This window comes from Apodemus sylvaticus, chromosome 2 (assembly GCF_947179515.1).
Source record: "Apodemus sylvaticus chromosome 2, mApoSyl1.1, whole genome shotgun sequence".
Lineage (NCBI taxonomy): Eukaryota > Metazoa > Chordata > Mammalia > Rodentia > Muridae > Apodemus > Apodemus sylvaticus.
The window spans coordinates 122,242,762-122,270,626 of record NC_067473.1 but is presented as its reverse complement, the minus strand read 5'-3'; the positions used below and the strand labels follow the sequence as shown (position 1 = coordinate 122,270,626).

Genomic DNA, 27,865 nt, shown 5'->3' with positions numbered 1-27,865 from the left:
AAGGCCCAAATGGCCAGTCTTCCACTGTGGAACTTCTGGGTCCCTGAGCAGCTGCTCTGAGACTGCATGGGTCTTAGCATCAGGGGTTGCAGATGTAACATAACATAGAGCCAGAGTGGTGTTCTAGGCTCAAGTTGTTTCAGTGGGGATGTAGATGAATCAGGGTCTCACTCTCTAGCGCTGGCAGATGTGAAACTCAGATCCACCTGCCTCCGTCTCCAAGTACTGGGATCAAAGCCTCATGCACTGCTACACCTGGCTAGACTCTGTTCTGCTCCTAAGGCTCTGGCTAGCTCTGAGATCCACCTTCTTTAAAGCCCTGTCCACACATCATGTTGGAATTATCTGGGGAGACTGTTGTATCCAGTTGCTGTCCTCCTCCTGGCTACAGGCTGACTGGAGATCCCCTCCTGTTTCATCTCTCTGCATCATCTTCAGGATGCATCAGTGCTACCCTAGGACAGAGTCTTGGCTCTGCCTCTGGCCATCTGCTTCCTTTCATGTCCCACAGGAGGGTCTTCACTTACTGCCCTACTTCTGCCCTACAGCTACCCAGGATTCACCTAGCCATCAGACCCTGGGTTCAAATCTTCTGCAAACAGAATCTGCCCCTGCCAGGTGTTCATCAACATCTCTTCCTGGCAGCAGTATGGCAGCCATACTCTTTCCAAATGTGACTTGCATCCTTCCTCCTGTGTCCATAGCTCCATACGGGTTCCCTTCCATCTCAGCATAGATGGTGAAATCTTCAAAATAGCCAACAAGACTCACCATGATCTCCGTCCTCCATTCCCACTGACCTACCGCTCCCCCTTCGTCGATTTCCTTCTTCCTCTGCTGCTCTCCTCTCTGCTCTCAAACATGCTGGGCATTCCTCTGCCTCAGGCCCTTTGCACTTGCCAATTTCTCTGCTGCAGCAGGGAGAGCCTGCTGCACCCCCCAAAACTCACCCTACCTCACCTCCTCAAGTCTCTGCTCAAATATCACCTAAGGAGGGTTTTCCTGACCACCCTGCTGGAAACTGCTCCCATCTGTCTCCCCACTTCCTGCTCCCGCCCATGTTTTGTTTTCCCACATAGCGCTTTTGACCACCTGACATAATATTGGGAATTTGCCAGAGATCCCAACATGACTGGGAAAAGTCAGAACTCTTGCTGTGGAAGGCCTTCTGTGGGAGGGCTCGAGCCTAAAGCTTCCCCAACGCAAGCAAGAGTCTGTGCCTTCCATTTCTTGTCCCATGGAGCCAGTGAAGAGGGTTTGTTCCAATACAGCACTCCTCATATGGCAGGCATCATCCTAAGTTCTCTGTGCATATTGCCTCACAGAGTGCTCATACGAACCCAGGAGGTGACCACTCTCATGGTCTTCTTTTATAAATACAGAAAGTGACTTGCTCAAAATCACACGGCCAATAAATCAAGAGCCTGTATCCAGGAATAACACGGCCAGAACCTATAGTCACTATTTCTACTTCTCGCTGGACCCGCTCACTCCTTCATTTGTTAAATATGTGTCTACTTATGTTGGATATGCATTTGGAGATGAGCATATAAATAAAAAACCTGTGCCCTTCATCAAGGAGTTCACAGTCCAGTAAGAAATACTGAACGAGCCAAGACACATGGGAGAGTGTTCCCATTCAGTAAACATGTGTGGACATTGCACTGTGTCAGCTCTGGACTCCGGAGATGGAGCATGGCTGCTGGTTTTGAGGGCTGCTCACTGTGACGATATAGGGAGGAGGTGATTCATTGCACAGAGAGCAAGTGACAGCAGAAACTCAATCTGACACAGAGGAACATAGGGCATTGCGGGAACCCAGATGAGGAGGTCTCTGCTTGGAGATTGGTTGAAATGAACAGATGGCTAAGCGTTAGCATAGCTGCCTAGGAGTGTGGTGGGTAGATGGTTGTGTAAGTGAATGGAAGGATGGAAAGATGGATAGATATGTGGGTGGTGGGGATAGATGGATAGAAGAATGGTTGGATGGATAATAAGGGGGTGGATAGAAAGGTATGTGAAGGGAGAGATATAGGAATATTTTACTATATAGATAGAAAAGGATTTGGAAAGGATGGATATGTGGATGGATGGATGGATGGGTGGGTGGGTGGATGGATGGATGGATAAAAATATGAATGAATAGGTGGGAAAATTGGTGGATGGATGAATAAAGTATGAGGGCAAATGGGTAGATGTATAGGTAGGTATGTGGCTTCATGTGTATATAAATATTTGAAATATGGACACCTAAGATTTGAAAGGATGACTGGATGCATGGATGGGTGGGTGGGTGGATGGAGAGTCGTTTGGAAGGATAGTTAGTTGACTGAATGAATGAGTAAAAAGCTGAGCTCATTGCTAGGAAGTTGGACACTCTCCCAGTGAGATCACCCGACCAGCTGAAAGAAAGGGTTGCAAATCCACACATTCATTCACTCAACAAATACCAGTAAGCACCTATTTGTGTGTCCGGTACTGTGTTAGGCTCTGGGATTAGGTGTGGCACTTGCCTTTATAGAGCTGGCATTCCAGGGGGCAGTCAGACAACAAACAGTCAGATGGAGAGAGAGACCCATTGTCAAAGAGTAATGAATGCTAGGGCAGAAAACTAAAGCAGAGAGAGAGAGAGAGAGAGAGAGAGAGAGAGAGAGAGAGAGAGAGAGAGAGAGAGAGAGAGAGAGAGAGAGAGAATATGCTATTGGGGGTAGGTGGAAGAGACCTTTCTGAGAGGGTGAGGTAAGAGCAGAAGGTGAGTCAGAGCATTCAATAGCCCAGAGGCCAGTATGGCCCCACCAACTGAGCAGTGAGGAAAGAGGTGCCGAGGTCACAGTAGGAATGTTGGGAGCAGGGATGCACTGGGGGACTGTGTTAGGGGTCTCTTTGGCATAGGAACACCTGGGAGATGAGCAGTACCTCTTGAGCCTGAAGGCTTTCAAGGGTAGTGGTGTCTGGCAGTCCCGGAAGCCAGTGGAGACCACTGAATCTGGGCTGGCTTGCCTAGAGAGGCCCCCCTCACTGCTCCCCTGGAAATGTTCCCAGTTGGGAGGCCAGCAGCATTTTAATTACAGCTCCCAGTTCTCAATGGTTTGCAGCCCAACCGTGAAACAGGCCCTGGGCAACATGTGGCACTTTGGTGATTTATTCCCTCATGATGCCTATATTTAGTGGCCCTGGATGCTGTTGGCCAAGTTTACAGAGAGCAAGAGAAAGTGGAATGGGGTGGGGTGGGGTGAGGTAGGGGTTAAGTCTGGGATTTTAAATGAATACATCCATTTTTCAGTTGTCCTCCAGGATAAGATTCCCCAGCCTGCCCAGAGTTACTGGTATCCAGTGACATGGGGCACAACTGCCCACTGTCTTGATTCTCTTCTCTCTGACAGTATAGGTGCTTTCTGCCACATGGTGGCCTTGGAGGACACCACACATGGAGTGGATCTACAAGCATGGGCTCCCAACTCTCTGTCTGAGGCTGTAACCTCCCACCCAAGCCCCATCAACCCAAAGCCCAGGACCCTGCAGGGCTCCTCAGGCTTCACATGCCTATAGACCACCTGGGGAGTGGAAATGCCCTCTGACTCCATGACAGGTGGGGGCAGGGCCTCAGGCTCCATATCTCCAGCTGCCTCCCCAGGCTCTCCTGCAGCTGAGAGCTGTGGCTGGAATATGCATCCCAAAAGTTCAGGTGCTGGAAACTTAGTCCCAAAACCAGCTGGATATCTGGAGGTCAGGCCTTTGGGAGGTGATTAGGGATAAAGTCCTGAGGCCAGCCCTCAGGCTAACATCAGTGGCTTTATAAGAAAAGGAGGAGAGACCTGAGCTCCCACACTGTTCTGTCTCCTGTGTGACACCCTATGCCATGTCATGACAGGGCACAAGGTCCTTCTAGATGTGAGTGCTGTGCATCTAGGATTTCAGCCTCCAGAGCTAAGCTGGATAATTCTGTATTCTTTAAAAGCTACCTACTCTCTGCTATTCTGTTATAGCCATGGAAAGCAGGCTGGGGCATTGGCTTTGGGACTACAACTGGGTAGCAAGGATCTTGACCTGTGCCATCCAATGGAAATCTATTATAAGACACATGCTTAACATGTTCTAGTGACCACATCAAAAAGGCCCAGGGATACAGGTCAGGGATAGAGACCACTTGTCCAGCCTGGGTTTGATCCTAGCACTGAAGGAAAAAAAGATTGTCCTATATGGAACAATGTATTTTATTTAGTCTATTATCAGCATTCTACATCGAGGTCTTATGTGCTGGTTTCCCATACTAGCTGTCTGCAAGCTAGTGTTTATACTCATAGCATATTTCGGTTCAGAACATCGCATTGCTTCCAGGATTCCCGATCTACCCCTGTAAGCTCTGACTCTGACTTAGGACTGATGAGGGAGAAGCAGCTTCACTCTCCGGGTCCCCGAGGCAGCTGTAAATCTCTGCGGAGGACAATCCTGGAGGAATAGGGAGACCGTGCTAGGTCTCTGCATCCTCTTCCCCGTCCACCCTGACAGGCCAGCGGGTCTGCTCACTACCTCACTTAACTCACATAACCCAGAGGTAGGTCCTCTTACCAGTCCCCAATGTTGTGGTTAAAGCACCAGGTTCAGAGAGGCTAAGCCTCCTCAGAGTGGCCGCGCCAGTTGGTGATAGACCTGGGCCTTGAATAAAAAAGTATTGCAAGCTCTTTCTCCTCAGCAATAAGAGACTCAGTCTTTTAGCATGACACTGTCTCAAGGGAACTTGCAGGCCCATTCACTGCTGCTGATGGGGGAGGGGGGAGGGAGTGGCCTGGGCCCTGAAGCCAGGGAGCCTCTGGAGTGGCAAAGAAGGCACAGCACCTTTGGTTGGCAGGGCTAGGACAGCCCAAGTCCTTGGGAGTTCTGGGTCCCGGCTCCTGAGACAGATCCTGAAGCTTATAGCAGCACCAGGAATCCAGTGTTCCATCAGCCCTGCCCACCGTCTGTCCCTGAGTTGGGGGAGGTTCATTGTATTCAACTGGAAACTTCCATGGGATCAAGACCAGACAATCAGAAGAACCCAAGTTCCATCCAATAGAAATCTAATATAATCCTGAGCTAGAAAAGGGTATCTCAGAGGAAATGCCAGCCTGTATGTCCCAGCTACTTGAGGCCAGCCATTCCTAATTCACAGATGCCTGCTGAGGATCTCCCAGGAGAAGGCTTCTTCTACATGCCTCATGGACCACACAGCAGAGGGCTCTGCACAGGCGAACTAGCAAGTTCTCTAAAAACCCGTGTCAGGGAGGATGCGAGCGAGGATGGTGTGAGAGAACCTCACAGAGGAAGGTGCCGAGGCAGAGGACCCAGGGGGAAAGCTGCCACAGCAAGACAGTGGCGGATGTAGGGGTCTTTAGTGGGAATAAACATGGCTTCCCAAGAAGGCCTGGTACCAACTGTTTACTGAGGGTATTTGGCAGAGCTGAGAGGCAGCAGGTGTCCTGGGCACCAGAGCATAGGATGAGGATGATTTCTTAGGAGATGGCCACTTGGCCTCTTATGACTGACCCATCCCTGCCACAGCGAAGCCAGCTGTGCCCAGTACACACATGGCTTAGTACACAACCTCTCAGCAAGTCCATCCAGAGTACTGTGGGCTCTCCACATCCTTCCTGGCCATTGCTAAGACACACACAACTTCTCTCCTGTATCTCCCTGATCTTTGCAGCTTCTGCCCAGTTACTTCTGCTACTAGTGATGCCCTGGCCTTGCTTCCTTGCACACTTCAAAACTCACAAGTCCCTTCTTCCAGGAAGCCTCGCAGGCGCATCATTTGCTTGGTGCATACAGAATGTGAAGGCTTCTGTGTGGGCCAGATCTAAGGAAGAAAGATTCACTGGTTGGTTTGTCTCCGTAACTATGCAGTCTCCTGAGAAGAGGGGCCTTGCTTGACCAGCCTCATGTCACCAGCACCTGACACAGGTCTTAGCAGAGGGTAGCTCTCAAATGGCCCTGGAAGGACAGACTGGGGATCTTTCCCCTGCACGTGTATTAAAAGCACCTGAAGAGCTTTGAATGCTCTCCCACACCTTTCCAGAGCTGAGATCAAGTCAGAACGTATGAGAGCCTGGGCCAGGCTTCTGGACATCCTGCTCCCATTGACTCTGCAGGGCTGGGAAGCCCAACCTGGGAGGAGAGGCAGGTGCCAGCCATACACCAGGCCAGAGCCATGCTTTGCACACCCATTGCATTAGCAGCTATGCTCAGGGCTGCAGGCCCCACAGGGTTTTTGAAGCAGCTTTATTGATCCATCCATGTGTCACACAATCACACAATCACACAATCACTCAATGTCAGTGGTCCCTAACAGGATCCGCACCACCACCCAAACAAAGTTAAAACCTTCAACACCCAAAAGAAACTTTTTGGTAACCACTGACAGTTTTAGACAAAAAGGCAAGCAAAGTAGCTGGTATCCTGGTAGAGAGGAGGTATAGGCAGGAGGATCGGGGATTCAAGGCTAGCCTGGGCTACGTGAGACCCTGTCTCAGAAAAACAAAAGCCAACCAATCCATCAACAAAAGCCAAGCCACCCTGATTATCAATCTCATTCCCCCCTGGTAACTATTGAAGTATCTTCTGTGTCTGTGGATTTACCTCTCTAGATGTTTGTGTAAATAGGATCATACTGTGTTTGGTTCTGTGGCAGGCTTCGGTCATTACTTGCATGTGTGTAGGGCACATCCATGTTGTAGCATGCTGCTTAGACCTGGAGCATCCCCCAAGGCCCATCTGCTAAAGGCTTAGTTTCTACCTTATTGAGGGCTCACTAGGTATCTGAGCACGTCTTTGAGGGAGAGAGTGGGGCCTCTACCTATCTAGTCTCTAGCCCTGCCCCCTGCTTCCTGGTTGCCAGGAGGTGAGCAGCTTTCCACTGAGCAAGTCTACCATGATGGACTGTGTGTGACATCACAGCCCCAAAGCAGCAGGGCCAAGTAAGCGTGGAAAGCGTAAGGAACCATGGTCAGAGTAAGCATCGACGGCCTTAGGAATTCTGCCACGGTGATGGAAGTCTGAGTAGTAACCCTCCTTCCCTTTCAGAAGACTATCCCATTATATGGAGAGTTTGTAGTGTCAATGCCAAACAAAATGCAGAGTCAAATTCCCAGTTCAGATCTTATTAGGGAAAATAAACTAAGGATAGGAGTGGAATCTGGACCACATAGGCACATGCCTTAGAGGCCTCTGATGTTGGGAAAAACAAAAGAAAGTTGGGAACTTTAGGAGAGCAAAATCTTGGGGTTTGCTTTGAAGTCAGGTCTGATGGCACACTGGGTGCCTGCAGGAGCTCTGACCATCATATGGTAGGTAGCATTGACTACATAAAGCTAGTCTTTAGGTCACAGTGGCTATTCTGTGGTTGGCTGCCTAGTGAAAATAGCCCTAAGGACTGATGGGCTCTGGTGGAATGTCCCCCATTTTCATGGTCCCTTGAGCGTTAGTGGAATATGACAAGATGCTCTGATTTGCTAAAAGTTATCAAAACCTATTAAGGCCCTTGGGAGTTGTTCCATTTGAACTTTCTTGGCTGTTGCTGCAAAGAACACATATAGACTTGGGCTTCTGACTTGACCCCTGACCAATGTGCCTAGGCCTTAGAACTGTTTCCAAAAGTCTAGGGCCCAAAGAGGAAGAGGAACTGATAGACTTCAGGCCTTAGAAGGGCTACACAGGCAGGCCATATCCTGGATCTCTAAGGGCTGTCAGAGCATCAGGTTGGTAGGTTCTGGCAATGCTAACTATCTTACTTTTTTGCATTGGTCCCCACCCCCTAACTCAAGGGTTGAGGAGAAATCCATCGTTCTACCCACAATCCCTTTCTGATAGTAAGGACTTTTGAGAGCTCAACCCCAGCACTATTAACAGCCTGAGTGAGGTGAGCCATGGCCTGAGGCTGCTACCACCTGATTCTTCCAAATTGGTGTGTGTGTGTGTGTGTGTGTGTGTGTGTGTATGTATGTGTAATTATATAAGTGTAAAACTACACAAGTGTGGCTGGGCAGTGGTGGTGATGCCTTTAAACTCAGCACTCCAGAGGTAGAGGTAGACAGAACACTATGAATTCAAGACCAGCCTTGTCTACAGAGTGAGTTCCAGGACAGCCAAAGTTACACAGAGAAACCCGAGAGAGAGAGAGAGAGAGAGAGAGAGAGAGACAGAGAGAGACAGAGAGACAGAGACAGAGAGAACGTGTGTCTTGTGAGGTATACTAAGGTGTGTGACCATGTGGGTCACGTGATTTTGATGGAGGGTGTGAATGTATGTGCAGATGAGACCTGATAATTCTTGTATGGTAATGAGTGCAAGGGTGTGCAGCCTGTGGAGCTGTGTTGGGGCACCCATGGGAGGGGGTGTTGTGGGTGTGTAAGCATCCATTGCCTCTGGCTCTGACTATAGTAGACCTGTGCCAGGCATACAGGAATAGCAGAGGAGCATGAACATAAGAGAGGACAAGACTGGGGCCATTTATGAAGTGCAAGTTCCTATAAGACCTCAGAGTTAGAGGACAGGTTTCAGACAATCCCGTAACTCAAGGACAGCAGGGAGTCACACGCCTCTGTGACCCAATAGACAATGATTTCTAGAGGCCTCTAGTTTACACTAGAAAGCCTCTCTGGCTGGGCCGCAAACCCCTTTTCCTGGCCATGTCTTCTGTGCTCAGGTCTGTAACTCTTGTGCTGCAGCGGGGCCCCAGTCTGTGGAATGCAGCTGTGCCTGCACCCACCTGAGCCAGGTAGGGACACTGGCTTCAAGTGAGTGCACTCAGTATGGCTTAAAGAATGCGACCAAAGAGAAAATACCCCAAGTATTTACAGAAAAAGCTGTTTCCCTCTTTCATCTGCGTTGCCCAGAGGAATACAGCTGCAGTTAAGTGCAGGCAGCTTTTGGCTCATGATGGATGGGCCCAAGGACAAGGGGGGGGGGAGCAGAAGGGAGGAGTGAGATGAAGAGGAGCTGTGGAGGATGGGGATCGGAGAGGAGGAGGAACGACAGGGGAAGGAACAACAGGGGGAGGAGCAGCAGGGGAGGAACAGCAGTGGGGAACAGTGAAAGGAGGAGCAGAGGGAGAGGAGGAGCAGGAGGAGGAGCATCAGGGGGAGGAGCAGGGGGAGGAGGAACAGCAGGGGGAGGAGCAGGGGGAGGAGGAACAGCAGGGGGAGGAGCAGGGGGAGGAGGAGCAGCAGGGGGAGGAGCAGGGGGAGGAGGAGGAGAAGGAGTGATGGAGAAAAGCAAGTGCTCCCTGCCTCAGGATGCTTTGTTATAGCATGCTGTCACAAAGAACCCAATCACCTGGATCCTTGCCCACCACCTGAGGTACAAATGGCCTGGGACTGATGCCTCAGAAGGGACCAGGGAAAGGAAGCAGCAATGTCAACTTACTCAAATTCTCAGCCTTCAGCCCCCAGGGTCCTGATCTCCTCATGCCCTTTGAACTTGTAGTTTAGGGTAGTGGTGGTTCTCTCTCTCTCTCTCTCTCTCTCTCTCTCTCTCTCTCTCTCTCTCTCTCACACACCACACACACACACACACACACACACACACACACATACACACACCCTGCTTTGGCACAGATGGAAGGTTTTCTGTAGCAGTTAGGGCCCTTTACAATGTATTAACACAACTCAAACCAGCTCAGGGACAGAGAACTCACTGATTCTTGGAACCGAAGGGTCCTATGGCAATGAACGCTGGCCGGGCCTGACCCTGGGCACAGACGCTATCCCCGAAGCCGGCAGCACACCCCCACTTCACTCACTTTCTCAGCCAGTATCGGACTCAGTTTTCCAAGCTGACAATCTGTCTGCCCACAACTGTGGGACACTTCACTTTCCCCTTTGTTCCTCTCTGCTGAGAATTGGCCAATATATCTTCAGTTCACACCTAATTCCTAAGACTTGCTCTAGTTGGCTGTGATGGGCTCAAGTCACCAGGCGCTTCTTACCAGCGATTGGTGGGAACTGGGAGAGGTGACTGGTGGTAACTGGGGGAGGAGGGGGGTGACTTTGGGAACTAGGAGGGATGACTGGTGGGAACTGGGAGGATAACTTCTGGGAAGTGGTGGGGGGTGACTGGTGAGAACTGGAGAGGTCACTGTGGGAACTAGGAGCAATGCCAGGTGGGAACAGGAAAAGGTTGGGCAGCCGGTGGAGAACTGAAGAAATGGCTGTCAGCAGCTGGAATCGGCAGCTAGTGGGGTGACTTACATTTTGGTGACTGGGGGAAGCCGCACCGAGGAGCTAGTGTCAGCCATATCAGTCTTGCTAGAAAACGAAGTACAAAAAAAAAAAAAGAGTGTCCTGACAGGGTAAGCCAGACCTGTGCAGGAGATGACTAGACTCAGGATCCTAGAGGGGGGTACATTCCTAGACTGAGGCGCATTCCTGAGGAGGGCTCAGCAGAGGTGACCCATCCCAGGAATCAGGAAGTCCTGATCATGCTGAGAAGCTCAGATAGCTTCAATGGGGCTCCAGGCTGGGGGGTCATGGATAGAACGGTGATGTTCAGCATAGGGAATCAAGGTAGACTGAGATGGCCCTCCGGATGCTGTGGAGTGTGACTCACACTTTGGTGCCAGAGCTCACGTCCAAACTCTCTCCTCTCCAAACCCCTCCTGTCCTCCAGATCCTCTGTGTCAACTGCCACTGTGAGGGCTTGGGGCAGGCCCAGCAGACTCTGATGGTATCTACTTGGCATTATGTATGAGTCAAGGAATTTTCTGGAGCCAAATTTCTCCCCAGACCTTCCCAGACCTGAGCACCCCACCCTGAGGAGTTCTGGGCTCTGGGCAGCACCTGGTACATTGTCTGTACTTCCTGGAGGACTTGTCAGAAAGAGATTGATGTCTTTCCCTCCGGCGGTGCGGAAAAGCCTTGCTGCTGCTTTAGACAGATTTGGGGCACTGCTGGGAGACACAGAAAGAGCTCAGCTGCAGCCCCACCCACTGGGGGCAGGAAGCCCCTCCAAAGAGCTAGTTGCTAGTTGTATACACTCCAAGACAGGGAGCTCACTCTGACACAAGAGCCTCCCCCCAGCAGGGTGAGCTTGGTAGAGACGGCTGGTCTCTCAAGGAGCAGTATTCTGCTGCCCAGGAAGACCTCTCCTACGAAGGTCCAAGTTCTGCCCTCTAGTCACATCTTCCTTCCTGCTTATGCTATCCCAGGCAAGCATGCAGAGCCTGCCGGGCAGCACTCAAGGGCCCTGGGCATTGCTTTCTCTGGGCTGGGCTGGGCTGAGCCCGCCTTATAGTTGTGTTATGCCCCATTCTCATTTCCTTTGAACAGATAGGACCTCGCTATGTGGCAATTCTTTTCACCCAGCTTCCCAAGCGCAGGTGCTACAGGTGTGTGTTACAAGGCTTGGCTGCTCTTCTTCCGTTCTAGAAATCACAAAGGATGACCATTCTCTCCGTGTGTGCATTAGGCGTCCATCAACATGACCTCAGACCACTGGCTTTTTAGCAGTTTCTTATCAAATCCTGGGTTTGTGGCCATCAAAACGCTCAGTCTTTCTAGTCTCCCATTCTGTGGCTTTGCGGCCAACGTTAATATAAAAATTCTTGAGAGTTTGCCTCTCTTCTGGCTGTACTTGCTAATGTGCTAGTTTGTAGAAGGAACAGCATTCTTCCTGGGGCTCCACATAACCCCATAGGCATGCCAGGTGATGGGAGCCAGGGTCCAGGGGCACCACAAAACCCCCTACTCCACAGAGGCCCCGAATCCCGGCCACTGGCCCAGCTTGAATGTGCTCCCTGTGTTTTACACACATACATACTGAAGCCCAACTTCCAGCCTCCTGCCTCAGCGCACAGATTCCCCACCCACCAGTCCCCATGACTGGGTCACTCACAATCACTATGAATTTTGCCGCTTCCTTCCTCCCACGGCTGCTGCCTGCATTAGAGCTGCACCACCTGTGGTCCGGGCACTGAGGACAATAACCGTCCAGGCTCCTCTCCTACCATTCTCACCTGCAGCCTAATCTCCACTTCATCCAGAATGAGCTCTGACTGCCTGCAGTGTACCCAGATGCTTCCCTGCCTTGAAGAGTCAGTCAGCCCTGATGGCTCCTCAGCTCTGTCACCCGAGCCTCTGCCCTCCATCCACAGGACCTCCTTCCCCTTCCTTCCAGGGGCTGCATCCTGCCCATGCAGGCACAGGCAATGCTGCTCTAGTCAGCCTTCCCTATTCCCTGGCTCCTCTTACCTCCCTGGAGTCCACCCCAACCCTTCTCCCAGGGTCCCTTGCTACTCCTGCAGCACACAATACTCACCAGTTTCTGTGAGCTCCATGGTTACCTTGGGTCTGGAACCATAAATGCAGAGATGCAAGAGGGTGCACCTCAGAACAGGCAGGACCAGTGTCTGCTGTCAGCAGGCCTCCTGGAGGACCCGCCCCGCAGCCCCGGCCATAACACAGGCGATACAGCAGCACAGAGCATGCATTCTTTGCAAAATGAACCAGTGAATCAAAGAACACACCTGGGGCCAAAAGGCCCACCATTTTCCTTGCAAACAGAAGTAAGCACTTTGCTACCCTGGGCCAGTTGTCACAGATTGATGACTGTCCGACACAGTGGGGGTATTTTGGGAAAGGAGGTGGAGTAAGATTCAGATCTGAGCTCTGTAGGAGACAAATGGACTCTAAGCCTTGGAGTGGGTACTACTCACCTGTGTCACTGCCTCAGTTGGAGTAGCCAGGCACTTGTCCCCCTGGCTCTAAGTGCCCTGAGACACTAGGCACTAGTGTCACTAGGATACTAGGGCAGAGCTTCTCTGTGTCCCAAAGAGCTCTGCCTTACTGGAGAACACCAATATATGAATGGCTCAAAACCTCCCAGGAGACAGATGAAAAAGGGAACTGCCTGGTGGAAGATCCTACCTAGATAATCAGAGGAAGCTTCCTAGAGGAGGCAGCATTGTTTGGGCATATGAGCTGTATCAGGATGGAACTATTCAAACAGGTTTCTTAATCCATAGGATGAAATCAGTGTGTCTAAAAGATGGCACATTTCCTGGGACTGGAGGACTGATGGACTCCAGACAGGATGCCCAGTAGGAGCTGGGACTTTTGATAGTGGGGACACAACCTCCCATGGGATCCAGTGGGAATCTGGCAGGGACAGTGACTCCTCAGCATCCTCCAGGGGCCAGGCTGCTGAGGCTAAACCCAGATGTGTATTTATTTCCTCCTGGGTTTCCTTCCCTTTGGCCTTGTGAAGTGTTGTTGTGAGTAGCAGACCCTAGCATGCCTATATAACCCTCCTTTAACCCCCAGAGGTGGGAGCTGATAGGGAGTGGTTCATATGTCTATCTAGTGAACTCCCTGTGGGCATGCTCTGAGCATGAGTGGGCGTGCCCTGCTGGGTGGGGACTAGCCCTCGGGAAGTGCTGGAGACCAGTCACGACAGGGGCTTCAAAGCCTCAACTTGTCTGACCTGCAGTATCGAAGAGGTCTAGGAATCCTGACAGTTCAGACACCAGGAATCCTGACAGTTCAGACACCAGGATGTGGCCTGGCCTCAAGGTGGGGGTGCTAGGATGAAATGGTCTGTTTCTTCTGCTGCTGTCAGTGCTTCAGGGAGGCTGCTGGCTGCCCAGTGGGTGGCCAGGCCTGGCCCGGGCAGTTGCAACTGGGCTGAATACAGCGAGATCTCTGAGACTTTCATTCAGAGTGCAGAGTTAGCAGAGCTAGGCTGGATGTCACCTGATTGAGGGCCCATTCAAGGTCACCATGGCTCCAGGCCAACCGGCTACAGAGAAAGAGGAGAGGCCTAGAGGGAGAGGTAGTTTGTATGAGGTAGGGGTAACTATTATACTCTAGAGCTTTGGAGCCTAGTTCAGCTCAGGAACCCACTGCCACAGGCTCTTGGTCAGTGTCTAAGCCACAGTTGCTATGTCTACACCATAGACAGCTCTGCTAACTTTGGGGCAGCTTCTACACTTGCCCAGCTGAATCGGGACTTGGGTCCTCACCCAGTGTTGACAAAATGTCACAAGTTTGGCAAACAATTCGAAAAGTCCATCTCCGAGCTCAACCTGCCTGTATTGTAAGCATGGTCCAAAACCAATCTTAGACCCACTCAGACCAAAGAGAATGAGTGTGCATTTGGACTGAGTTGGGCTGGTCTCACCATACTCGGAGAGCAGAGCCAAAAGGGGTTGAGAGTAAATAGAGTACACTCATTAAGGGAGGGCACTGCCTCGAGGCTATGGAGACAGAGACTAGATTTCAGGCCCACGTTGCATGGACCAAGGGGGAGAATGAGATCCAAAGCTGGCTAACAGGGCCTGGAGGGTAGGGCTGGGCCTGCCCTTGGCCACGAGCCACAGTGACAGTTTCTGTGCCTTTCCATCTTCCCTGCAGATCCTGGAGGAGAACATGAAACTGGAGTGTAAGTGCCACGGTGTGTCCGGCTCCTGTACCACTAAGACGTGCTGGACCACGCTGCCACAGTTCCGAGAGCTAGGCTACGTGCTCAAGGACAAATACAACGAGGCCGTCCACGTGGAACCTGTGCGTGCCAGTCGAAACAAGCGGCCTACCTTTCTGAAGATCAAGAAGCCCCTGTCCTACCGCAAGCCCATGGACACCGACCTGGTGTACATCGAGAAGTCACCCAATTACTGTGAAGAGGACCCAGTGACAGGCAGCGTGGGTACCCAGGGCCGGGCCTGCAATAAGACAGCCCCTCAGGCTAGTGGCTGTGACCTCATGTGCTGCGGCCGTGGCTACAACACGCACCAGTATGCCCGGGTGTGGCAGTGCAACTGCAAATTCCACTGGTGCTGCTACGTCAAGTGTAACACGTGCAGCGAGCGCACGGAGATGTACACGTGCAAGTGAGTGAGGTCACAGGTCGGATCGCGGGCAGGATACAGTCTCCCTGCAGGCCACTGCTGGGTGCTCACAGGGAACCACAGAAGCACTGTCCTTGTCTTTTCTGCTGAGGGGGAGGGTACTCCAGGTTTCCTGCTGACTCCTGTGGGAAGCATCTCTCAGAGGCCCACCCATTCTACTCCACACAGATGCTGCTCAGCCACCCTCCCCCAGACACCGCCCAAGCCCCTCCACCGCTGGAACCAAGTTTTCTACAGCAGGAGCTCAGGAGCCTCGGGCCTCGTCATAGCAATATTTAACAGTTTATTCTGATAAGAAATAATATTAATTTATTTAATTAAAGAGAATTCTTCCACTTCGTCGGGATCCGTTTTCTGCAATCAAAGTGGACGGCTTGAGGTCCTGGTGGGATGACTTGCTAGGACTGGGAGCTGAGAACAGCTGTACATAATTATTCTTTCTGCAGATGTTTCTACTAGTTGTTTCTGCAAGTACCCTTCTGCAGCACTAGGTGTTAAGTACAGAGAAAAGACGGTCTTTATACACATATAGATATATATGCATACACATTTGTAATTTCTTTTTTTGTTTTGTTTTTGCTGTTTGCTGCTACCTATCCAGAATCTAAGCTGGTCCAGATCTGGAATTGTTTTTCTCCAGGACATGCCCCTGTCATTTTACCCTTTACAGCTCAAACCTCGCCGCTGGAAAAGTTCCATTGGGAATGGTGTGTGTGAGGAGACGTGAATCACAAACTCCCAGCAGTTTCCATCCTGAAAAGTGAACCACTGGATAAGAGGCTTTCTAAGAGACTATTTTTCTATGAATATTTTATTTATATGGAGTCTGCCTGTGTTGCCCCATAGCCCATGCCTCTTCTTAACACTGGTACTCACTCAGGGGCAGGAGGACAAGGCCAGGTGTGTGGGCAGGTCCCCTGGGGACCCTCACACGGCTGGAGTCTGGAGTTCTATTTGCCAAGGGGGCCACAGCAGTTACCAGGTGCCTGGGCTGGGAAATCGTCTGTTAAACAAGAGCGAATCATCCCCTGGCTTTAGCCTGCTGAGCTCAGGCCTTAGAATGGGGTCACTGGATGGTTATCTTGGGAGGTGATGAGCTACAGTGGTGAATCAGTCAGTGTCTTACATACTTTGAGAAGTGTGGGACCTGGCATTTATCATCAGGCAGAGGCCAGCTCAGGGATGCCTATCCTATCAGGACAGCCCAGGTGACCTATAGGTGAGGTGTAGTCCTAAGAGAAGGGGTCAGAAAGGAGGAGGAAGGAGGAAGCCAAAGATTGTTGGCCATCCTCAGTAAAAGCAAAAAGCTCCCTCTGCAGCAGAGACCCAGCAGCACCTGTAGCTCTCCAGCAGGAAACCCCTCCAGAAGGCTGGGGATATTTTTCTGTGTTTCCACATGCATTTCCACCTGTGTGCATGTAAACATGTGCACGCACTCCTGTGCCAGCACTTTGAGGTACATCCAGAGTGTTCATGGGTACATGTGCTTGCATGTAGTTCTCTGTGCCTGGGAGCTCAGACCATGTGTCTGGAGCTGTATGCCTGAGCGTTTGTGGTCCCAGGGGTTATTTCCAGGTATCTGCATTTGTGGGTGGGGTGCAAGGTAGACAGCAGGGAACTAATTTGATTGTGTTGAGCCACAAAGAGACTGCAACTCTGAACTCTGTCTCCACAGCTGCTGGTGAAACTCAGATGCTTGTGAGACCACAGCCCTGAGCCTCGTGGCCTGTGTGCTGGGAGCCCCTCAGTGCCTAGGTCATGTCCAGTTTCCCATCTGGGTTACATCACAACAAATAAACATGGCTGTATGGCTGATTTCTTCCCTTGAATGTATTTTTAATTTCTTCTTTTGTGTAGGTGTTTGGATGCATGGGCGCAGGACTGGAAAGATGAAGTGGATGAACAGATTCGTGGATAAATAGAAGAAAGCGTGGATGGAGAGATGGGTGGGGTATGGGTGGGTAGATGGATGGACAGACAGATAACATATAGATAAATAAGTGAGCTTTGGCAAGTGGGTGAATAGATGTGTACATGGATGTGTAAGAGAATAGCCAGAAGTGCCTAGATAGATGTGTGAATGGACAAATATGTATTTGGTAAGGAGAAATCTCTCCAGCATTTCTCAGATTCCCATGTCACATCCTCCTCCCCCCCAACACACACTCATATCTATAGTATCTCAATTGAGCCTGGGCTTTCCCAGATGTCAGTCTTTCTGTTTCTGGCTTCACTTGTACCTGGAAATGGGGGAGCTCCAACTAGCCTCACCAGGTGACTATTTAATTAATAATAGCGTCATAAACACAACACAGATGATGCCCTGCTTCAGCATCCAAATGAGCAGAGGGCCTGCATGAGGGCATCTGGTCCGGTCAGATCAGCACAGGGTTTGCTGCTAGTTTGTCAGCCGATCCCTTAATGCACGGCAGATGTCCAGCCTTGGGGCCGTCCTCTCTTTGAATGCTAGGCATGACTGTGCTCCGAGCCTCAGTTTCTCCATCTGTAAAATTGGGGAACTAACACCTTCCTCTCAGACTACTGGAGGACCCTCCCAGGAATGACCATGTGGTATTCAGAGTGGCAAGACAGCACATGAAGGCTAGAGCTTGCGACTGTCAGTCATAATCAGGATGTCCACTGAGGGCCCTGTGGCAAAAGGAGTCTTCTAGCCCAGCTTAACGGGATACACCCTTGGCTCTGTGCTGGCAAAGTCACCCCTGTTGTACCCCACAGTGGTTTTCCAGCAAAGCAGATGCTTAAGAGACTGGACTTTTATGTCACCCCATCAATACATCAGCTAGATGGCCGAGGGCAGTGGGCACACGTCAGGTAAGCAGTTTCACATAGTCCATTCCTGTCACATGACAAGGTGGGCTTGTAAGGTCAAATCCACAGCTCTGACCCAGCTCTGACTCACCAAGAAAAGTTGGCTGTCTGGGTTTCTAAATACAACCTACCATTCGAGACACCCTGGCAGGCACCATGCTCAGTGTGAAGCAAGACAGAACTGTGGACAAACTTGGAGCAGGGAACCCCTCAACAGGGAACCCCTCAACAGGGAACCCCTCAACAGGATCTAGGTCAAGAGGGTCCCGAGCAAAGCTTTTCTCCAGGAGGTAGAGTCTTCCCTGCACACTTACAAGCAGGTCTGTAACCCGAGCATCCAGGCCTCTTTCCCCACTTGGCAGGTGAGAGCATCCTGTGGATGAGAAGTCTCACACGAGGAAGGGAGAAGCAAGGCTGCAGCCTGCGTGACCTCACATCATCACCCAGGTCCCAGTCTTCTGCTACTTCCAGGGGAAGCTTGAGGGAGATGAAGACAAAGAACCACGCAGGCTTTTGAGACCCACGTAGGCTGTTAGTGCTAGTTCCCACTCTCCATTTGAACACATCTCACAGGTACAGAACTCTGTCACAGCCTCCCAGGGCAATACATGGGTCCCCTGACTGGCCTCTCCACTTACCTTTGTTTCTTTTCCTGCTACTGGAAAAAGCAACTTGTGGGAGAAAGGATTTATTTCTGTGCACAGTTCAATGTACAGTCCATGTGGCAGGGAACTCAAGACAGCAGACACTTAAAGCAACTTGGTCACGATAGGGCCTCAGTCAGAAGATAAGAGCAGAGGTCACATGCTTGTCAATACTCACAATGCTTGCTCCACATACACAGCCTAAGTCCTGCCACACTTAAGATGGCTTTCCCCACACCAGTTACATAATCAAGACAACTCTCTACACGCATGCACAGATACCCGTCTTCCAGGTGATTCAACACACATTGGTGATTTACACAAGCCATCAGCCCACCCCACTGTCAGCGTCCAAATCTCCTTGCTTCTACGTATCACATTAGGCTGCCAAGCTCTAGCCAAACCAGGACACACCTAGCTCACCACTGACCAAAGCAGATAAAGATGGGAACCCCTCTCACTCTCCACACGCCCAGCACGAGGTTTTGTGTACAGCAGGTACAGCAAGGCCATTTACAAAGCTCTGTGGGTGGGGTTCTGGCAATCTGCATGCCTCCCCACTACCACGCCAGTTTGCAGCTTGTGTCTTCACATGTCTCTGCTCCCCCTACACGTGGCTGCTCCGTCTACCTGGAGTACACGCCTGCCTTTCTCCATCTGGCCCTTCTCCTCCTCAGAGGAGTCTCTTTCCAAGACGCTTCAGGGAGAATGCGGCCAGAGCCATTCACATGCAGCACTGGCCTTCGCCTCTTCCCAGGTCACCTCCATAGAGCCTGCTCCCTGGTGGACTCCAGAGCCAGCTAGAAGCAGAGAAGAGAGGAAAGCTCATGGCAAGCCACCGGTGGACACAGACTCGGAACCCAGCTCCTGGGCCCCAAGGACAGGGGTTGTCCTCTTGCTTGGAGAAGTCAACATATTGCTGAGTAACAACAAATCATTCCCACTGCTCACTGTCTTGACAAAGTAGACAATCACATGCCCCTCCATAATAGGAACCCATCCTAGACACAATATCTGTGAGTCCATCAGTATATGGACATCACAGAGTACACAGATGCAGGCCACATGGTACAGTACACTGCATGGACTCAATGGGTCAACACCTATTTTGGCTATAGCTCTGTACAGCAAGTCACTGCCTGCTAACTACAGGAGATATGTACATAACAAACGGGTGGTAGGCACCTGTAACATGATAGAAAGTTTCATGTCTATAATCAGAAAACATTCATTAACAAGCTAGATATGGTAGTAATGACACACAGTAATAATCCTGGTACTCAGGAGGCTGAGAACAGAAAAGCAGGAGGTCCAAGATCAACCCTAGGCTACACAGTGAATTTGGGGCTAGCCTGTATTATATAATGTGCACCTGTCTCAAAGGAATACACACACACACACACACACACACACACACACAATGAAGTAAAAGCAGAGTAAAAATGCTAGGCAAAAGTAATTTTGAGTTCCATTATAATTTTATGGAACCACCAGGTAGCATAGCCAGACGCTGACCAAAACATCAGGGTGTGGCACCTGACAGCAGACAGTTGCTCATGAGTCCTGGGTTTGACAAGCAATTTGGGGCTTGGAGTGCCTGGGAGGGTTCCCTCATGTGTCCATGCCAGTAAGGAGTTATGCAGGTATACACTGATCTGGACAGAACTCTTCCATGCTTGGGGTCAGCTCACCATGAGTGAGTTTAGCAAGCTTTCCCTAATAGGTCAGCTTCTTTTCTACACTGACACATCCTACAGCAGGCTCCGCCCAACTGCCTCCTATGTAAGGCCAATGACCCCACAGTTCTCAGAGCCCCTGAATGGCCACATAGAGAAGCACACAGGAAGAGACTATCACGGAACTGACAAGGCCCACTGGGCTCTGCCCACCATGACCCGCCTTCTTCTCACCTTCAGTAAGATCACCTCCACCCTGCCTCAGGCTCCCAAGTACACTGTTCCTCCACCCCTCGGGCTGCTCCTTCCTAACTTGATTCAAACACCAGCTCTCCGCTCTCTCTGTCCTGGCTCCCCCTGCCTCTCACCCACTCTCTTTTTGTTCCCTCACAGCAGCCACCACTAGCTGAGATGGGAGCTCCTGTATCTTAGGGGCTGTGAAGAACAGTCATCAGGAACATAGAGTCCAGGAGTGGTGACACATAGAGCCCTCAGGAGATGGAAGCAGATATTTAAGGTTATCCTTGACTACACTGTGAGTTCAAAACCAGCCTGAGAGACGTGAGACCTTGTCTCCAAACAAACAAATTAAGTAAGTAAATAAATGAAGTGAAAGCGTGGGCCAGGAAGCTGAATTTCCTGGGTTGACAACTGACTGTGTGCTCTAGAGCAGCCCACTTAACCTCTCTGTGCCCATGTTTCTCTATTGCAGCTGCAACACAATGACAGTGACACAGTGTAACCCATGCAGGTCAGGCCACTAGGAGCTGAAAGCTGGTGGCTGTGGAGCAGAGAGAGACCTGTGAGGACAATGCTGGGTCCCCAGTGCCCAGCACACAGTTAGGATAATAAGCACTTGGTGGGTGACTAAGAATGAGTGCCTGGAGGACTCAGGAGGGCATCGGAGGTGAGGACTGGAGACAAGAGGATGTTTTAAGGGTTGCAGCATACTGAAGCTGGCTGGTGCTTATGGATACAACCACAGACATAGCTTCTCCACCGACAGATAGTACTGGTTACCACAGCAACGCGCTCATGGACCCAGAAGAATGAATTGAAGACAACAGGAGAGCTCGCTAGCCACCCCAGCTCAGCGCTGAGACTGCAGAGAAAGAATCTGCAACGCATGCGCAACACTGTCCCACAAAGACACTGACCGAGCTGGAGATCCAGAGAGCCCTCGCAGCCAAGGGAGAGGACAGACAGACAGACGCTCGAGAGCCATGTAGCTCCAGGCAGACCTTTGCAAGCAGCTAACACACACACACGCGCGCGCGCGCGCGCGCGCACACACACACACACACACACACACAGAGAGAGAGAGAGAGAGAGAGAGAGAGAGAGAGAGAGAGAGAGAGAGAGAGAGAGCTGCGCATGCGCACGCGCGCTGACCATTCTAGCCGTACTTGGGTACCTGCCAAGGTACCAGAGGCTCAGAATTCCAGTGCTGAGGAAGGCAAGGCAAGAAGATGATGCGTTCCTCTCCCTAAAAGATGAGAGGGCAGAGCCATATGCATAAGGGTACAAGATGCACACACCCAAGCACAGGTCACAGACAGGACATAGAAAATGCTGCAAACCCTTTTTTGGGAGCCATGCCTTGGATTTTACTCTCTCGCCGTGTGCTCTGGGCCCTACTTAGACACAGACCCTCTGTACTCACACGTGAGTACATGGTTAAGAGAAGGTCCTCGTGTGAGGCGAGAGAGAGAGAAGCGGCGCTACTTGTCTCAGGAGGCCACACCCAGGCGGGAGGCACCTGGGTCTGAGGGGCCAAGAGTACTTCTGAAGCTTAGCATCTCCCCAGGGCCCAGCGTGAGCTCCAATCACAGGTCTTCCATTTCTTGGTCTGGAAAGGTTGCTGTGCAGGTCAGCTCTCCTCTACTGTGATGGAGCAGCCGAGATCATGCCTAGAAAGGAGGAAGGTGCCACTTGGTTTCGGAACCTATGGCGAGGCCCTGCACCCCTGTAGGAGCGTGTGGTAGGAGCGGGTGGTGGAATCCGGGGTGAAGCACATGGGGGAGCACAAGCTGGGAGGATGGGCTGGGAGCCCATGGGACAGCACATGATGGAGTATGGCATAGAGCATGTGGTGGGAACACATATGTTGGGAACATGTGTGGAACATACACATGATGGAGCCAAGCTGTCCACGGCACTGGCTTCCGTTTACACGAAGGGATTTAACAGTTTTCAGCCAAGTGGCCAGAGGCCTTCAGAGGGCGTGGCCATGCTTAGCATCTCTGGGGCGTTGCTTAGCTTACCTGAGCTTCTTGGCTCAACGACTCAGTGCCCATCCTACACTCCCTTATTCCAGGCAGGCACCCTCTAGCATCACTACCTGGAATGCCAGCTCACTGCCTACCGCCACGTGACACCCCAGTTCCTGCCCAACTCCATCTGTCTTCCTGGCCCTTACCAAGCTGATTGGCAGATCGTATGTGCTTGTTGACTAGCTTTTAGAGGTGGGGAAGCGGATCAATGCCAAACACCCAGATGGGATCCTAGAAGAGGGAACAGAGACCATATGCTGCCTTTCCAACCCTTCCTATAAGAAATTCCGAGGTACTTAACTCTGGGCTATCCTGGCATTTCTGAGAGTTCATCTCGCTTCTTTCCAGAGCCTTATTGGCTGCTCATAAGCAGGAGAAAGGATAGAGGAAGCAGAGGAAGAAAGAACAATAGGCTTGGGATTTTTCAGATCAGAGCCATTTCTTATGGGTCTTAGCACCCTTTTCCTGTGCAGGTGTGAGATGGTTCAGTAGGAGTGACTCCCCAAAGGAATGATGGGTAGGAGCAGAAACCTGTCATATCCACACCTGGACGAGGAAAAGCAAGCACCTTCCTCTCTCTGACAAGCTGCCCTCAGAGAGGGATGCCAGGTGGGTGGCAGAAGCCTGGGTCTGCAGAGCCCTGAGGGTCCCTCACTCTGTCCCTCGCTAGTGCTGAAATGCAAGGAGCCAGTGGCGTCAAGTTAGCAAGAGCCAAGTTTTTGCTACCCACGTAACTGGGATGACCAACTCAAACAGGGGCACAGCCATCTCATTAGCTAGGCGGAAGGAGGGAGAAGAGGCAGCTAATGCTAAGTCAACATCTCAGGGAAGGAAGGGACTGTGGGGCAGGTTACGGCGCTTCCCCTCTCTAAGCTCTCAGGGGTCTCGGGGAGCAGACATCCTTTATACTTGTTAATGGCAGATGTTCCCTCGTTTAAAAATGCACAGAAGTGCAAACTATGCACAGAAGTATCTAAAGTAAAAGATGAAAATACCCACAATTCCTCTGAGTGTCTCATGCCCAGAGATGGCTACTGTTGCCAGACTTGACTGTGGGAATAGAATCCTATTCATGTTACAGAACACTTGAATGTGCCACAGGCTGCTTTCTGTTCTCCTTGAACAACACAAGTCACAGCACCTCATTCTCCTGTTTTAGTGGGATCTGTGACTGCTGGGGAGAGTCACGTCTAGCTATCATCAGAAGCAATGTCTTTCTGTGCAAGCATGGAGATCGGCACAGCGCTATGACCATGTCTCAGAAGTGGAGCTTCTGGGTCAATTGATGCTAGTAGCCCTTTTTGATAATTCCCCCACTAAACTCTGTCTGACGGGAACCCAGGGCAGGGGGTGAAGCATGACCCTGAAGAGTCCTTGGAGAGTGAGTTTGCCTCTGCTGGAGATTGCAGTCGTCATCTACCAGGGTACCACAGATAGGATCCCTTTTCCAGTTTTGAATTGTCCATGTGATCTTTTCGCCTGTCCCCACCAGCAGATCTTGTTTTCATACAAGCCTTCCAGCAGTTGAGTCCAGTCCCATTTTCATGAGTCGCTCTCACAGCTATTAACTGAAGTCTCCAAATAATCAGTAAGCAGATGATGGCCCCATCCTGTCCAGGGACTCCAACGAAATACACACAAGAAACACAACTTTTGATAATCAGTATCACTGTTTGTCACCACAGATCAGGGGTGGAGGTGCTAACATGTGCAAGCTAGCAGGGAGGCAGAGGAGTATAGAGGAATCTAAAGAGAAAGAACAGTTGGAACCAGCTGCAGGGGACAGTTCCATCCAGGACACAGCAGCAACACCATACTGGAGAGGCCAGGTGACTAGTCTGGAGCTGAAGGCTACAGAGATCACAGGTGGAGGGCACTGCACACCCAGGGTCTCTTCTGATATGGATGTGTGGTAAGAGTAAGAGCGTGAGGGGCGGGGCGTGTTGCCAGCCCCTAGAACACAGGTATGACTCAATCACCCCCCGCTGGTCCTCACATCTCTGCTCTGAGATGTTCAGCAGGGAAGCTGCCAGTTTAAGGCTGCTTTAGGATCAGGCTGTTCCCTTGGGGAAATGGACCAGGGCCAGCATGCTCAGTACCTCCATTTTTACAGTAGTACACGGAGCTAGCACAGTGGTCTTGAGTGTATGTGATTCAAGGAACAGTGCTGCATAGACTCTCAGCCTGGCATGCAATGAGTTACCAGAAGGCGCCTGGCACTCAATGAGCCACCACCTGTGGTGGTTTTGGTGGCTCTGCCCTTGGCTTTAGCATTGGTGAGTCCAAGAGAAGATGTTGGGGTTGGGATGTCCCAGATGCTTCTTCAGGTCGGGATCCAGAGCCACCCAGGCCTCCGGGGCTCAGGGCCACCAGGTGGCCAATCCTCCACAGCAGGCAGCAGCTAGAAAGCAAAGCAAACACACGGAGGGCAGGAAGCTCCCGGGCCGCAGGAAAGCAAACACACTACTTCCTCCTGCCACACGCTGCCGTCGCCAACCTTTCCCAGGGCCCATCCTTGGGAGACCTCCTCAGGCTCCTGGCCTGTGTTTGGACAGCTTGTTGGAGAGTCTGGGTGGAGAAAGGGGAGAGGCAGATCCAGGCCCATGCTTGCTGAGACCCCATCTTGTGCCCTAGCCTCCCAGCTGCTGCTCAGGGCACTGCATGAAACCACACCCCTACCCCCATCCGTGGCCTGTGCTCTGTGCGGGCCACAGGCCTTGTCTGTGTGTGGTGTCAAGAAATAAAAAGTAGTCATAACCAGTGTTGGCCAAGCGTTCCCTGGAGGTCCAGCACAAGTCTCCATGCCACCTGCATACTACCTTAGACCAGCAGTCCCCTCTGGGTCTCTTGGTGACCCTGCAAGGCTAAGTCTTTTCTTTTGGTGCTAGAGATAAAACCCAGGGCCACAAATAGGTTAGGCTTATGCCAGCCTCTGCTGCTAAACTGTATTCCGGCTCTGTTAGCCCACTGCTCAGATAAGTAAACGAAGCAAAGAGAAACGAGACCATTTGCCCAAGGTTATCCAATTGCAAAAAAATTTCTACTCAGTGTGCAAATTCGTAATTTTAGCATCTCTGCATATGTAAGTTTCCTCTTGCTGCTGAAACAAACTCACCAACTTGGTAGTTTGGCACAGCATACACCTGCTTGCCTGGTGGTGAGAAGTCTGTAATCAGACTCCCCACAATGAAGTGAAGTGGAAACTTAAGGGGTCTTCGGAAGTCAGTTGTGTTGGATGGTGCTTTGCTGGGGCAAACGCGTGAAGGACTGTTTTCCTGAAGCAGACACAGGAAAGAGGATGTTCTGTTAAAGCAAGCACGTGAAAGGACACGCGAAGAAGGCTTCTTTGTTAACCACACACATTTCTTGGTCCACCTTACATTGTGTAATTGAGCTCCATTTATCGAGACTCCATAGAGAGAAAAGCACCAAAAACCTTGCGGTGCTGTGCTGCAGTTTCTCATTGCTTTCAGGGATTTAGGGCTGATTAACAGAGTGATGTCAGCTGAGACAGACAGACAACCCATGCTGAGACAAGACACGTGCTGAGTTAAGACCCAGGAGGACACATGATGTTTGGAGGGTATGAACAGGCCCCACGGACAGTGACGGAGGCTGAGCTGGGCTTGCTTATAGAGCTAGCTGTGCAACGTGTGTGGGTCCCGAGTCGCTTTGCGGAGAGAGGCACAGCCAGCCGAGAACTTCTCCTGGCATTCCTGCTGGTCCTTCCTGCTGACTTGTGCTGAGGCTGAGGCCTCCCTGTCTCTGCCAGGCAGTGCCACCATTGCTGATATGTGTTTGCTGTCCTGACTCTGCTGAACTGGACTGCTGGTGCTTGTGAGTAGATGGAGCTGCCTGCTAACCTGGGAACTGAACTGCCGATTTCCAGACAACACAGACAGTAGTTGCTCCAAAGAACCTTTCTAAACAGGTGCACTTCCCTCATATCCTTTCTTTTCCACCACCTCTGGTGGGTGGTGGGCTAAAAGGGAGGTTAAAGCATTTAAGAACCATCATTAAAAATAGGCTTAAAAACATTAAAGTTATACTGAAGCATGGGTGAAGGCAGTGGCTCTTTTCAGAGGCACTGAGAGGAGAAACCCTTTCCTGCCTTGTTTGGTTCTCAGAGGCCACCTGCATCCCTTGGTTGGTGGTCCCTCCTTCAGCTGCAGAACATGTCGCCCTCAGCAAGGACCCTCATGATGAATTGGTTCACATGGCCAAACCAGGACAGCTGACTTGTTTTCTTCTGTGCATGCACACATGATTTTATGTATCTGTACATTCTAGGAACTGTAATGAGAGGAAACGTGGTTTTTCTGAGACTGGCTTAGTTCACATGCTGCAGTTGGCTCCATCTGCATCCATGTTCTCGAAAATGACATAATTATCTTACTGCACCATATGCGCATGCTCGTGTTTTTTCTAACTGTCCCTCTGCTATAGGCTGCATGCATTATCTACCGTGGCCACGGCTGCGATGAGCATGACTGCCCAGTGTCTCTGGGGTGCTGACTCGGAGTCCCTCGGGTAAATACCCATGGTGACACACTGTGACACAGGGTAGACCGTGCCGACTTCTCTCATGACTGTACTGATTCACACTCCGACCAGCGGTGACTAGGCCTCCTCCCTTTTGCACAGGACTTCACCGGCATTTGTTCTTTTCTTAATGACTGTCACTGTTGTAAGTTCTCTATTCACATAGCCAAAGACCCCTTTGTCAGTTACAACAGTGTAATCACAGGTGGCAGAGGTCAGGACATGGACATACCAGGAGGACTGTAACCTGGGTGAGGTCACATGTGCTGGCACGTGAGCACAAGGCCAGCAGTCAGGATACAGACACACTGGGTAGGCTATTAACCCAGTGTGTGAGCACATGGCCACCCGCGGACACCCTGCCCCATCACTCTGAGCGATCTTACCTTGAAGACTTAGAATTTGCTCTCAGCTCACCTTACACCTTTCCAAGTGAAGAGAAGGGAGCCTCCCCTTCCCAATGGGAGTTTGTTCTCACCAGGCTCTAGCATGTGTACCTCAGAGACCCAGGATTGGTGTGTTGTGTTTTGTACCATGCCTCACTGCTGTCTTGAGCTGAGGGGAAAGTCCCACCTCCCTCCAGCATTGACTCCCAGTCATGCCTCACACAGGTGCTTGCAAAGGGGAAGTGGCTGTCACATCCATAAGCACTGCAGGCAGGGCACATTGCTGGTGCTCCACAATTAATCCCCACCAGGCTCTCCAGAACTTTCTGAGGGGACACATCACAGCCAAGCTGCTATCGTGGTTTGAGGGAGGGCTGAATGAGACCTCCAAAGTTCATGTGCTGGAGGCTTGGTCTTCCCTGTGGTGGGTAGAGGGATGGGATGCTGGAGTGGTTAGATCACTGGAGAAGGCAGTAGGTCACTGGTGGGGTGGGGGTTGGGGTAGTTAGGTCTCTGGAGAGAGGTGATTAAGGCACTGGGGGGGGGGGAAGGGAGAGGTCATTGGAGGGAAGTAAGTAGGTCACTTAAGCGTTGCCTTTGGAAGGGCTTAAGGTAGGAATTATTACAAAAAGGCACACCTAGC

The 27,865-nt window shown here is 51.2% G+C and overlaps 1 protein-coding gene across 1 annotated transcript in view; it reads left to right on the top strand.

Moving 5' to 3' along the window:
- Wnt7a (Wnt family member 7A) overlaps positions 1 to 16,701 on the top strand; it is a 45,522-nt gene extending 28,821 nt beyond the window's left edge. The window contains exon 4 of the mRNA XM_052174329.1: positions 14,379 to 16,701. Coding sequence (XP_052030289.1) covers positions 14,379 to 14,858 — 480 coding nt within the window. The 3' untranslated portion in view covers positions 14,859 to 16,701. The remainder of the gene's footprint in view (positions 1 to 14,378) is intronic.
- The last annotated feature ends 11,164 nt before the right edge of the window (positions 16,702 to 27,865 follow it).